This window comes from Danio rerio, chromosome 6 (genome assembly GCF_052040795.2).
Source record: "Danio rerio strain M-AB ecotype USA chromosome 6, GRCz13ab, whole genome shotgun sequence".
NCBI classification, from domain to species: Eukaryota; Metazoa; Chordata; class Actinopteri; order Cypriniformes; family Danionidae; genus Danio; species Danio rerio.
Window position 1 is genome coordinate 61622501 of NC_141026.1, and position 15000 is coordinate 61637500.

At 36.6% G+C, this 15000-nt stretch overlaps 1 protein-coding gene and 1 long non-coding RNA gene across 7 annotated transcripts in view; one reads left to right on the forward strand and one right to left on the reverse strand.

Annotated features, from left to right (window-relative positions):
- Positions 1–104: 104 nt before the first annotated feature.
- Positions 105–12167, reverse strand: LOC141386395 (uncharacterized). The gene is made up of 3 exons (XR_015494447.1): positions 10309–12167; positions 3195–3328; positions 105–1761 (listed from the first exon to the last, which is right to left on the reverse strand). It is a non-coding gene; the product is annotated as an uncharacterized LOC141386395 (long non-coding RNA).
- The window catches only part of nxph4 (neurexophilin 4), a 108778-nt gene continuing 105542 nt past the window's right edge, over positions 11765–15000 (forward strand). For all 6 annotated transcript variants that reach the window (XM_087258301.1, XM_087258302.1, XM_087258303.1 and 3 more), the window contains exon 1: positions 11765–12111. In XM_087258301.1, coding sequence (XP_087114427.1) covers positions 12058–12111 — 54 coding nt within the window. In that variant the 5' untranslated portion in view covers positions 11765–12057. The remainder of the gene's footprint in view (positions 12112–15000) is intronic.

Sequence of the window (15000 nt, forward strand, 5' to 3'; positions counted from 1 at the left end):
AAGCTTTTAAGAAACATCTTCATTGAAACTATATTTGAGAGAGGTAACAGAGATGGCACAATTTTAAATTTAAGATTGATATAAAAAAACTATTACATTTTTTACGTCATTTTATTATGAGCTTCATAAGTACACTGAATTCTGATTGGATGAAATTCATTTTAAGGTGCAATTAAATCTTCATGTTTATTGACTAACCGGCCACTTTATTAGGTACACCTGTCCAACTGCTTGTTAACGCAAATGCCTAATCAGCCAATCACTTGTCAGCAGCTCACTGCATTTCGGCATTTAGACATGGTCAAAAACATCTGCTGCAGTTTAAAGCGAGCATCAGAATAGGGAAGAAAGAGGATTTAAGAGACTTTGAGCGTGGCATGGTTGTTGCTGCAAGACGGGCTGCTCTGAGTATTTCAGAAACTGCTGATCTACTGGGATTTTCACGCACAACCATCTCTAGGCTTTACTGAGAATGCTCCGACAAAAAGGAAATATCCAGTGAGCGGCAGTTCTGTGGGCGCAAATGCCTTGTTGATGAGGCCAGAGGTCAGAGGAGAATGGCCAGACTGGCTCCAGCTGATAGAAAGGCAACAGTAACTCAAATAAGCACTCGTTACAACCGAGCTCTGCAGAAGAGCATCTCTGAACACACAACACGTCCAACCTTGAGGCGGATGGGCTACAGCAGCAGAAGAGCACACCGGGTGCCGCTCCTGTCAGCTAAGAACAGGAAACTGAGGCTACAATTCACACAGACTCACCAAAACTGGACAATAGAAGATTGGAGAAACGTTGCTGCTCTGATGAGTCTCCATTTCTGCTGACACATTCAGATGCTCGGCTCAGACAACATGAAAGCATGGATCATCCTGCCTTGTATCAGCGGTTCAGGCTGGTGGTGGTGGTGTAATAGTGTGGGGGAGATTTTCTTTGGGTCCATTAGTACCAATTGAGCATCAACGCCACAGCCTACCTGAGTATTGCTGCTGACCATGTCCATCCCTTTATGAGCACAGTGTCTCCATCTTCTGATGGCTACTTCCAGCAGGATAACGCAGCATGTCATAAAGCTCAATCATCTCAGACTGGTTTCTTGAACATGACGATGAGTTCACTGTACTCAAATGGCCTCCACAGTCACCAGAGCTCCATCCAATAGAGCAGCTTTGGGATGTGGTGGAACGGGAGATTGGCATCATGGATGTGCAGCCGACAAATCTGCAGCAACTGTGTGATGCTATCATGACAATATGGAGCAAAACCTCTGAGGAATATTTCCAGTAGCTTGTTGAATCTCTGCCATGAAGGATTAAGGCAGATCTGGAGGCAAAAGGGGTCCAACCTGGTACTAGTAAGGTGTACCTAATAAAGTGGCCGGTGAGTGTATATGAGAAAGTTTACATACATTAAATGTATAACACAAGCACAAGTGTTGTGTGTTGTGAGAAATCGCACATTTTCTTAATTAGTTTGCATTATGGGTAAATGCAGTGTTTTATTAATGTGTTTGCATCGTGAGGATTTGCAATACATTTGCAATCAAACCTTTTCTTAATTCTTAATAATTCCATATCAGCAGCTCCTTTAGAAATACTATTTCCAGAAAAAAAGCATGCTCAATACTAATTTCCTCCACTGTATGTGCAAGCAATAGCATCCGGTGCACACATCATCCAAAAAATGAAAGAAAAGCACCCAAGTCTGTACCTGCTTCCACAAAAAATCTCCAGCATGTGAATCTCCTGCTCCGGAGGCGTCGCTCTGAAACACATGGAAGTATCACCGATTAATGAGAAAAAATCGTGCAGGAATCACTTCTCTCTCCTGTCAGCGCGATATAATATAATCTCATTCCTCTACTTCTACCTGACACCCATTACATGTCTGTCTCTCAGCCAGAGAAATATCGGCCCGAATCGCATTAAAATGACAAAGATATAATCATAATTCCTCTAAACATCCCAGTCGTGCGGTACACGCAGAATCCATCTGAATAAACACAACTATATGACAGGCTCTCCAATCATATTAGTGGGCCGTAGCAGGATGAATACACACACACACACACACACACACACACACACACACACACACACACACACATGCCCAGCGGGGGGAGAAAAGAGGGTTTCATACAAACAAACGCTCTCATTAGAGACGTGTGGCCTGTGTCAGATCTGAGCCTCAAGACTCTCATTCTGGAAAACACAAACATATAATGCTGACGTCAAAATTATTAGACATTTTGGTTCCTTTTCAAATATTTCCCGAGTGCTGTTTAGCAGAGCGTTTTCAGGGTATTTCCTATTATTTTTTAGATTTTATGAAGTCTTAATTATTTTATTTTGGCAGGAATACATTCATTCATTTTGTTTTCAGCTTAGTGCCTTTATTAATCAGTGGTCGCCACAGTGGAGTGAACCACCAACTTATCCAGCATATGTTTTACGCAGTGATGCCCTTCCAAATGCAACCTATCAAAGGAAAACATCCATACACACTCATACACTATGGCCAGTTTAGTTGATCAGTTCCCCTATAGCGCATGTGTTTGGACTGTGAGGGAAACCGGAGCACCCGGACAAAACCCACACCAACATGGGGAGAACATGCAAACTCCACACAGAAATGACAACTGAATCAGCCGGGACTCGAACCAGTGACCTTCTTGCTGTAAGGTAACAGTGCTTACCACTGCGCCACCGTGCCGCCCATTAAACAACACTTTTTGATATATATTTGAAATACTTACAATTTCACAGGAGGTCTAAATATTTTAACTTCAGCAGTCCATACTGAGTATGAAACCCTAAATACACTGCCAAGCCCAGAATTATTCATATCCCTGGCAAATTCTGACTTAAAGTTTTTGTTCAAGTGTAAAAATAAAAAGTTGATTAACATTATTATTTTCCACAATGATGCCTCTTGATCATCGTCTTATATCTGAGCCTCGGTCATTTCCGGTCCAGTAAAAGAAAATCTTGCTGGTTGAATAAAGTAACTTTAAGTCAGAATTTGCCTGGGGCAGGGGTATTAATAATTTCAGGCTTGACTGTATATTTATTGACTGACTTTACAGCAAAGTCTGTTTCATGTTTGTGTTTGGGATTTTCTAGATTTTTTGTAGATCTGTGGCTCTTCTTAAAGAGACAGTTTCCCCAAAATGAAAATATCTGTTGTAATTTACTCACCTTTTAATCTCCAGCACGCGCAGCACGTCAACATGACGTCAGATTGACGCTGTACCCCACTGTCATAGGGACGTTGCGTTTTGTTTAGAAATGAAAATGTTGTCAGAACCCAACGTCAAAGACCATCGTCCATCCTGAAATGAGAAACTGAAGTATGAGCGAGTAATTTAGGTCAAAGTGACGAACTGCAAACTTTGAATGATTATTTCCTCTAAATGCAAATGTTGTCACTATTTTGAAGCACACTAGATTACAGATAATCATACTGATAGTAAAATCATATTTTCATTTCATAGTGACTTTAAGGATTTTGACTTGGAAGTCAGAATTATTCACCCGCCTTTGAATTATTTTTCTTTTTTAAATATTTCCCAAATGATGTTGAACAGATTCAGGAAATGTTCACAGTGTGTCTGATAATGTTTGCTCTTCTGAAGAAAGTCTTATTTGTTTTATTTCGGCTAGAATAAAAGAAGTTTTTAATTTTTTAAACACCATTTTAAGGTCAATATTATTAGCCCCTTTAAGCTTTATTTCTATTCGATAGTCTCCAGAACAAACCATCATTATACAATAACTTGACTAATTACCCTAACCTGCCTAGTTACCCTAATTACCCTTGTGAAGCCTTTAAATGTCACTTTAAGCTGTATAGAAGTGTCTTGAAGAATATCTAGTCTAATATTATTTACTGTCATCATGAGAAAGCGAAAATAAATCAGTTATTAGAGATGAGTTATTAACACTATTATGATTAGAAATGTGTTGAAGAAATCTGCTCTCCATTGAACAGAAATTGGGAGGAAAAAATAAAAGGGGCAAATAATTCCGGGGGGCTAATAATGCCGACTTCAACTACATATAAGACAAATTTATTCATTCATTTATTTATTTATTTATTTACAGTCCCTTTATTTACCAGTGGAACGCAAAATGAACCCATAACTATTCCAGCATAAGTTTTAAGCAGCGGATGCCCTTCCAGCTGCAACCCAGTACTGGGAAACACCCACCCACCCACACACACACACACACACACACACACACACACACACACACACACACACACACACACACACACACACACTCATACACTACAGTCAATTTAGTCCAAACAATCAATTTAGTGTTTGGACTTTGGGGGAAACCGGAGCAGATATGCCAACTGGCCCAGCCGGGACCACCATGCCACCCATAACACAGATTTCCATAAACAAGATAGAGACGTTTTGACCTTTACATTCTGAAGAAATGCTGGGTGGTTGTAACCCAATGTTGGGTAAAACCCAAAGTCTGGTTTAAAAAAGTGTAAAGTTAAATAATTAACCCCACATTTGGGTTTGTCTATATTTGACCCAACATTGGCTTACAACAACCAAATGCTAATTATAGAGTAGTTTATAGATTATTATATTATAATTATAGTTTTTATAATTATAGAGTAATTATTTGAAATGTTTCATGTTTAATATATATGTTTAAAATTTGTTAGGTACAGTATTACAATTTTTATTTAGCTCAAATTTTTAAAAGGTAACTTAGGGCAGCACGGTGGCTCAGTGCCTAGCACTGTCGCCTAACAGCGAGAAGGTCGCTGGATCAAGTCCTGGCTGGGCCAATTGGCATTTCTGTGTGGAGTTTGCATGTTCTCCCCATGTTGCCGTGGGTTTCCTCCAGGTGCTTCAATCAGTGGTGGTTCTAGTTTGAAATGGCACCCTGGGCGAAACCACCACAAACATACCCCCTCTCCTCCCCATCCCCCAAGAAATGAAGACACTATGTGGTTGACTTTATATATATATATATATATATATATATATATATATATATATATATATATATATATATATATATATTAAATATTTAAATATATATTTTAAATATACACATTTAAAATTATTATTATAATAATTATTATAAATACATTTAAATATATTTATTTATTTTCTATAAATATAAGTTTGTTTATTATTATTATTATTATTATTATTATACAATTATTATCCTAAATAATAAACAGAAATCGATCCTTAATGTAACTGAAAAACAATGTAAAGACACAACTGGAGTAATATTCTAAGACTTTTGCATGAATATTAATTATGACAGTTATATAGAATGCTAAATAAATATGTTTCATAGAATTATCTGTAGTCTTAGACCCGACTCATGGCCAAGAATTAATATTATGAAGTCTTGGTTACCTCCCCGACTGATTATTCCTCCTTTCTGCTTCATAGCCATGCTTAGTCGCAGTAACATCATCATCATATGATATAAACTTTAAATAAAATCTTTAAATTTAATTTAATTAACAATAAAGTTTTGTTGACTTGCATGTAAACAACCGGGATCAGGAGCAGCGTGTGTAGGCCCACAGGAATGGTTTTCTGCGCACATGCATCAGTTTGTTTTCACCAGTGTTGTTTCGGTTGCATATAAAGAATGAAACTTGTGCATGCAATAGACACCAAATGTGAATAACCCCTAATTTCTTTATTCTGGGATAACCACTCTAAATTAATACACAAAATTTTTGCACCATCTTTCCATGCTGCCCCCAGCAAGATGCCACCCTGGGGTGCGTTTCCTAAACAACGGCGTAACTCGCGGCTGAACTATCATGGTATGATGCATCGTTTGGGAAAAGAAAACAACAGTTTTGTGAAACGAGTGTTTCCCAAAACGGTAGTTTCTCTGTCACAGATTCAACGCTTGAATCATGTTAGTTATAACGTAAAACGCCCATAATGACGCTCTAAACTGGGTGGAGTAACTACTTCTTTACAGAAGAACCCATGTCTTTGTGCAAATTATATAGTTTTACACGCACACGCATTTAAAATAAAATGCAATATTAGATTTAGTAAAAACATGCACTCGCTTTCCATACTAACTGAAATATATGTAAATGGCACATAGGGTTTGCTTTACTAATATTATTGAGAAGTTGAACATTACATATTCTAAAACATATCACTTACAAAAGCTAACACGTATTCTAATATCATATAAATAAATAATGAGGCTATTTATTATAAAATACAATGTAATATTTATTATTTATAATGAAATGAAAAAAAAAATAATTTGATAATAATATTAATGATGATGTTGGTTATGATAATGATAATAATAACAATAACAATAATAATAATAATAATAATAATAATAATAATTATTATTATTATTATTATTATAAGTATTATTATTATTATTATTATTAAGTATGGTATTGTTTGTTTATTTTACTTTTTTTTTTTAAGTCTACTTCGACAATTTGACACATGTAAACCACTGCAGAAAGTTCTAGCCGGCAGGCCCATGTCATATACAGTCCATACTTAATAAATAACCTACTATAAATTAAAAGAATTAACATATGCTTTTTGTTTTCACAAGCTTGCAACTAAACTAAATAATAGGTCACCTATAGCTTTCGCCATGAGGCTGTGTTCAAAATGACATGAATGATTTTAAAGTGCACAATTGTAAACATGAAGATCACTAAAACTGAACTGTAAAAATACTCTGAAAGCAAATTACACCTAAGAGAGATGAGCTTAATATTTTTTTACTTTTCATAATTCCAACTTTGAGTGTTAGAGTTTTTTTAAATGAATAGGGCATAGGGGGGATAAGTGGGAATAGAGCACAGCCAGGAACTATGTTTCTATCTGCAGCTCCAGAGGTGTAGTTGTGAGAGCTTAAGTTTGCGACGCAGTTTGCGAATGTTCATTGTAGCGACGGATTTGGGAAACGGCAAATCAACAAACTATGTTTGTAAAAACGGAACTTGTGTCCTTTAGTTGGCTAACGATGGTTTTGGGAAAAGAACCCCTGGGCGATCGCCCATGCCTAAATCTGCCACTGGCTCCTGTTTCCCCTACAGTCCAAACACATGCGCTATTCACCCTATTCTTTGCCGACGAGCGGGCGCAGCCATCTGAATCTTTTTGGCTCGAGACTTCCGGTCTCTTTCACTTCCATTCATTTTTAGACGTTAAAAACTGCTCGTTACGCTGCTTGATGTTGCAAACTGATATATTTTATTCTACTTGGTCTGTATAGTCATGCAAACATTTGTTTGTAGAGCAAGTAGTTTAATTGTTTTCTGCCGTTTATTATTCCTAGTCATTTCTCCCATTGGCGACCGAATCAGACGTTCTAACACAATTGCGAAAACAGGCGCACTTCTGCATTTTAGAATAAGGTCAATAGGGGAAATGATGAGCTAGACTGGCTGTAGTGTATGTGTGTGAATGAGTGTGTATGGGTGTTTCCCAGTGTTGGGTTGTGGGTGGAAGGACATCCGCTGCATGCAACACATGCTGGAATAGTTGGCAGTTCATTCCGCTGTTGCTGATAAATAAAGGGATTAAGTGGAAGGAAAATTAATAAAAGAAAGCAACTTACCCAACAAATGTGGCTTTTATTTTGTAGCTAAATACAATTTATATGCAAGATGTTGTTTATTAAAGGGAAAAATCCACTAGAACTTGATTATATGATTCTAAACTCGCCATTTGTCCAATAAAAGCCCAGAGGAAAGTGTAAACAGGAACGTCCTTTAATATGAAACTGTTTTTACCCTGCAAACAAACGAAATGAACTGCCCAACTACTTGCAGCGTTGTTCTCCTTCCTAATCGATAATGCTGATACTTTATATTATCATAAGTTAAAGGTCAGCAAAATGCTAATGTGAGTTTCTCATCAAAACTGAGCAGCGTGCTGAATCACAAAACCATTCGTTTTATTTCACTTTCAGGTACAGAAGATTACCGTTTCGCATTTGGCTTTACAATTTCAGTCAAACCTTTGGCTTCATTTTCTTTCTCCAGCTACGACAGCCAAATATATTTACAGCAAAGTTAAAAGCAAGTCTTATATTGAAAATAAAACCCAGAACTCTGAATTATCTGACAGATCGACCACAGATTTTAAGGACACTGTATTCTCTCTCTCTCTTTCTTTCTAATTTGTGTTTTTCTAAAGTGAATCTGACTTGTTGTGTTCTTAAATTGCACTGATGTAATTAGCAATTTAGCTTTGTCATTGTGATTTACCGTGTGTTGCTTTCTCGCTGCTGTAAGTCTAAACAAAGAATCTTTACCACGGTGTAATTTTCCATTAACAAATGACAGAATCTAAGCACCTTCAGCTCAGCACTAATGATAAATAAGTCAATACATGCGTGGATGTTCAGTTGTTCTATTAAATTACTTTTTTTAATGCTTGCCACATTATTATTCATATGTATAATCTTAAAGCTCTATTATTTTATCAATTAAAATGACTGTAGATTGTGTAAACAAACAGTTAATGGGTGCACATGTAGAATTAAGTTTAATTTTAAATGAGGTTTGCCTTAAATATTATTTCTGCACAGAAGATTCATGTAAACACATTTTTGTTGGATGAAGTTCAACTTTTGAATTTAAGGTATAGGCCAGGGGTGGCCAACCCTGTTCCTGGAGAGCCACCTTCCTGCAGATTTTAGTTGCTAGCTACCCATATCAAACACACCTGAACCAATTAATTAGGACCTAAATACCACATGATAATTACAGGCAGGTGTGTTTGATATGGGTTGCAACTGAAATCTGCAGGAAGGTGGCTCTCCAGGAACAGGGTTTGCCAACCCCGGGTATAGGCTAAAAGGTCAAATGAGTGAATGTAGAAATAAGTTTTATTCTATCTATCTATCTATCTATCTATCTATCTATCTATCTATCTATCTATCTATCTATATACAGTTAAAGTCAGAATTATTAGCCCCCTTAAATTCTTAGACCGCTTGTTTATTTTTTCCCCAATTTCTGTGTAACGGAGAGAAGATTTGTTCAACACATTTCTAAACATAATAATTTTAATAACTCATCTCTAATGACTGATTTACTGTATCTTTGTCATGATGACAGTAAATAATATTTTAATAGATATTTTTCAAGACACTTCAATACAGCTTAAATTGACATTGATATTAATTAGGTTAACTAGGCAGGTTAGGGTAATTAGGCAAGTTATAGTATAACCATGGTTTGTTCTGTAGATTATCGAGAAAAAAATATAGCTTAAATGGGCTAATAATTTTGTCCGTAAAATAGTGTTTAAAAAAAATTATAGCGGCTTTTATTCTAGCACAAATAAAACAAATAAGACTTTTTTCAGAAGAAAAAATATTTAAAAATGTCCTTGTTCTGTTAAACATCATTTGGAAAATACTAAAAAAAAATAATAATAATTTGAAGGGGGCTAATAATTCTGACTTCAGCTGTATGTATATAAATATATTTGTTTATATATATATATATATATATATATATATATATATATATATATATATATATATAGATAGATAGATAGATAGATAGATAGATAGATAGATAGATAGATAGATAGATAGATAGATAGATAGAAATGGATTTTTTTACACTTACTTATTATAATTAGCATTTTTATCAATTCAAATTTATAGTGATTTCAAGTATTTCAAAAAAAAAAAATATATATATATATATATAATCCAATAGAATAGCAGGTCAACAATGTGTTTACTTGAATTGTCTAGAAATAAAATATTTAAAATATTATCTTACACTTTATTTCTAGACAACATTAAAATAAATATGAATATTTATTTTAATAATGTAGCTATCTAATGTCAAATGTGAAAAGGGGTGTTTATTTGGCACACTCAATTTAAGATATATTAAAAGAAATCTACTGTGTAGATGTAGAAGAAGGTTTTATTGAATAAAAGGTTTATTTTAATTATTACTTCTTGACAATCAATGTAAACACATTGACATACACACTTTACCTGCTATTTTGGTTGTAAGTCGTGATGTTTGATGACAAGAAAAATATTTTGAGATCTTTAATATGTTAAAAAACAAATATTAATTCTAATACGTGGAACTAATCTGATGACAACTAAAAATTATGAAAAAAATATTTATTTGACACCCTTTGAATTGAAGGTAGGCTAAACAGATCGATTGTTTTGCATACGGTGGATTGTTTTGTGTCTAAATATGGCGATTGGTCGTGTCAGAGAGGTTCTGCTCTTCAGTATTTGTCACTTCGAGTGTTTGTCTATTAGTACACACCGTGCGATTTCGAGGCGAACTCCCTCCTCTTGTCTTTCCTCAATGAGTGTGTTGATTTGCAGAAAAGAAGAAAGCGGAGTGGAAAGATGAGTGGATATGTGAGAAAATTGCGCTCATTTTTCCCGGGCATGTTCATTCATTTGTGCTGAGGCGCGCGGCGCAGTTCCCTCAGAGATAGAGAGCGCGCGCTTTAACAGCCCGCCAAATTCACCTGCCAACACCAATACCGCGCGTCTCGCTAGATCACAATGGAAACGAAACCAACAGAGCATTTATTTCGATGTCCCCCAAAATATGTATCCTTAAAGCCAATCTGTTTATAAAACACGCTGGAGTTGCGGCATTTGGGAGGCTTTTCAGTCACCTTATGAAGAGTTTTTACTCTGAGGGGAAGGTCGCTGAGGGCGTGGGTCAGCTTAAAGGCGAATTTACGTTTTACAGATTGAGTTATTTCAGTTTTACGGTCGTTAGACTCGATCACTCATTTCATCTGTCACATCCTGAGTTCTCATAATTATGTACGTCGACATTCAGATGTTTTCTGTCAGTCATTCGCAAGGGGGCGATGAAGGGCTTCATCTGGTGTCTGCCATCTATCAGATGCGCGGTGATGGACATCAAACTTTGAGGTGCGCTGATTTGCAACAGCTCCTGCTCGCTAAATAAATAAACAAGTTGTTGTTTTAGCTTATCTCTGCTTTCTAAACGTGCAGCCTGACTAGATTTCCAAACATCCGCCTTCAACATCCCTCTCTCTCTCTCTGTATTGTTTACATGTCAGCGATGATGTTTTTATCATGCTGATTATAACACAAACTATTGTGTACAGCATATCATCGCAGATTGTGCGTCTCATGTGAACCGCGAGACAACAAAATTAAACGTATTTAAGAAAGAGACACACTTTCAAGCTATTTATATCGCTTTCTGATCCATTAAGGCTTGGTTTAATAAGCTGATTAGCTTTCCAAGATGCTACATCTCTCCTTTCCCTCTTTCTCTCAGTGTTTGTTTATGCTTTTTAAAGATGTTGAACTGACAAGACAAAGTGTTGTGTACATGTCGCAGATTGTTTCATATTTTATGAACCGCGACGCAACATGCACTTTAAACCCATTCAAAATGTAGCCTATTCAACGATGAGAGGCTCTTTAAATCTATTTACAGATGCTAAATGGGCTCGGGTTAGACCGACAGCCACACAATAAGACTCCGGGGAACTTTTGCGGAATTCCAAACACACAATAATGAGAATAACGCCAACTTTTTTCGCGTTCAAAGGCGCTTGTTTGACCTGTTGGCTTTAAAAATCGATATTCAGCGCTCAAACCATGAGAGGCAGAGAAAAGGAGAGAGAGAACAAGACGCAAATGTACACTGGGCGTGCGCTTTCGAGTGAGGGAGAACGCCACGCAACACGGTTTCTTTTTTAAACACCAAACGGGCGCGGTAATGAGGGCATTAGGCGCGAACGCCAGCTGACAGAAGTTGCCGCCGTTCCCGCACCAACTTTTCACCTCCGAAACCCGCGAATGGATGTGCACTTCACTAATGATAAGGACTTGGAGAGCTGAGCCGCCTTGGTTGCCTTGATAACTCGCAGAGAGCAGCGCTGGCGTATTGTTGCAGTCAGTTTGAAAGCACCTGCGTCCAGTTGTTGTTTCCCGCTCGGATGTTTTCCGCTCGCTGATTTTGTCCGGTTTATGTTTGCTCAACGGGACTAGTGTTCTCCCGGAACGAAGAGGTGCGATGAGGCTGCTCTGCTGGAGCTTTCTGCTGCTTATCCAATGGATCCTGAGAAAGGTATGAGAGCACGTTCTGAGTTTAACATCTGTACATGTTGACGGAAATTATGGTGTGGTCTCTCGCTTTGCGATGCTATTTTAATAACAATACATGGAGTTAAATCACAGTATGATTTCAGGTGATGGTGAACTGCTGGAATCAACATATTCTAATAACTTTCATATTCTGGGAATATAGTAAATATTCATACACAGGATTTTTGATTAAAGTGCAATCATACTTTTGTAAACAAATGTTTTACAATTAAACTGAGTGAAATATGGAGAAATCCCACCAACAAAATGGCTTCAATTTGGTCTAATTATTAAATCAGAAATTAAACCCAATTATTCATGTTGTTTTGTTCACATTGTACCCAAAGTTGGGTTAAATTAACCAAGATATTTGTCTAAATGCACCTAAAGGTATTGAAGATTGTGTCTTTGGCAAGCAATTGAAATCTGAATTCTCAAATCACATCTATATTCATAATTTTCATAAATTAAAGTACACACTCTTTCACTTTTCTTGCACCTGAAGGGTTCATAAAGATCTTAAATTGACATATTAGTACCTAAAAAGTCCAAAACGTGTCGTTTAGCTCTTAATTTAAGATATTAATATCGACTCTTTAGGTGAAGATGTGTCCACCACTGATGGCTTGTGCATTATTATTATTTCTAAGAGTGTAATAAATATTAAAAATCTTTAATAAACGTGTCTGTGTGTGTGTGTGTGAGCAGAAACACATTTATTTCGCTGTCAGATTTTCCTCCTCATCTTCATACTGGCCTCGCAGTGGCCCGATGCGAGGAATACAAAAAGGGCAGCTGCCACGTTTATTTTATTTTCACGTTTGTGCATAATACCTGAGAACACTAGTGAGGAATTTGTGCAAGTGATATTAACACCAAGCCATCAAAACAGCCTATTTGATGGTGCGTACCTGAAATAAAGCATTTAAGATGAAGTTTCATCATCTTATGTTAACAGAAATGGCACCGTGCAGCTGTCTGGAGACTGTTGTTTGACTTAAAAGCCTGTTTTAATCTTGAAAAGGCTGTTTATGATCTGGCTCGTCATCACTTCTCTGCGAAACCATCCCAGTGTAACACTGATTCGCTGGAGATTCGGATACACAGTGAAGCACACACACATAATGGTGTATTTTTAAGATGCATAACTGAACTGGAGGCCAGTTTTGGGGTTGGCCGAGTGCTGTTTATTAGGGGTGTTTTTATAAGGCAAGCACCATCTTATTGATGATCCCATTACCTCCCTCTGTAAGTGTGATCATGTCATAATGACCCAACAGTAAATCGCAGCCATGTATCACAGTCTTGTCCTGCCAGCGCAGAGAAATATGGCTCGGATCTTTTATGCTTGGTCCGCTTTATTAATGTCTTTATTCTCCTCTTGTTCAGAAGGATCTCATTTTTAATGCAACTCATTTTTAGCGATCAGAGATCCATATCTCATGCTTTACACAGTACACCAGTGATTATTAAAGCATATTTTACTTTGGCTTACGTTTTTATGACCCCGTACATCAAGAGGCCGTGCCTTGCTCTTAAACGCAGCTCTTAATGTTTGTTCCCACGATGCAACTTTGCATATAAAAATTGTGCGTATTTTAAGCTGGTTTTTGGGGCTCATCACATGTCAGAAGTGTGCTCAGTGGAACGGTGTGTTAGTGCATTGTGAAATGAATGCTGTCTTATCCGTTGCTAATAAATGGATCCAATTTACAAAGCTGTATGCAAAAAAGGAAGAAAAAAAAAACAAAAGTTGCACCAGCAGGGTTTTTTTTTCCCACCCACCCTGCTCAAACCCCACCCGCTTGCTTGTGTAATCCATCATATTAATGATAAAAGCGATCATATTACGGACTCCATCCAGAGTGCTGCTTTTATTTCACAGTTTACTGTCTCATCTTTGATGATTGATATGATAAGAGGATATTGTGTGCCTATTAAAGAGCAGTGCTTAATGCATGTTTAAAACCTTGTGAATCATGCTTTGATTGACAGGTGATGCAACCTGACTCTTAGTAGATTGTCATGTAGTGATACTAAAGAGGTCACGTTGCATGATTTGCATGCATGCACATTATGTGTTCATTAAGCAGTGCTTAAAGGAGTCTATCAGAATTATTATTTATTGCATTTCGAAAATCTTGTGTATCATGCTTTGATTGACGGGTGATGCAACCAGACTGTTGGTAGATTGTCATGTTTTGTGATGTTTATAAATTGTAGTGATGATACTAAAGAGTGCATTAAGCACTGCTTAATTAATGCAAAATGTGCATGCATGCATTTCTTTTATTTCTTTCTTTTGCTTTTTCAAATCGTGCTCTTATTGACAGGTTATGCAACCTGACTCTTGTTAGATTCTCATGTTTTGTGATTTTTATAAAATGTACTGATCATCTGGCAGGTTTTTGCATGCATTTCATGATCAGTGCTTCATGCAGTCTATCAGAATCTTTATTTATTTAATTTTTTGCTTTTTATTATAATGTAAATCGTGCTTTGACAGGTAATGCAACCGGACTGTTATTCAATTGTCATGTTTTGTGATGTTTATAAAATGTAATGATACTAAAAAGGTCATGTGGCGTGTTTTTGCATGCATGCACAATATGCATTCATTAAACCATGCCTAATGCAGTCTATCAGAATGTTTTTATACATTTGTTTAGCATTTATATTTATCATGTGAATCGTGCTCTTATTGACAGGGAATGCAACCTGAATCTTTTAAGATTGTTATGATATGTGATGTTTATAAAATGTATGCATGCAAGTGAAATCATGCCACTGCTCTTTTATCAGAATTCTTATTTTTTTTCTTTTGCTTTTTTAGATAACATGTCATTAGATATCAGTCATGTTTTGTGATGTT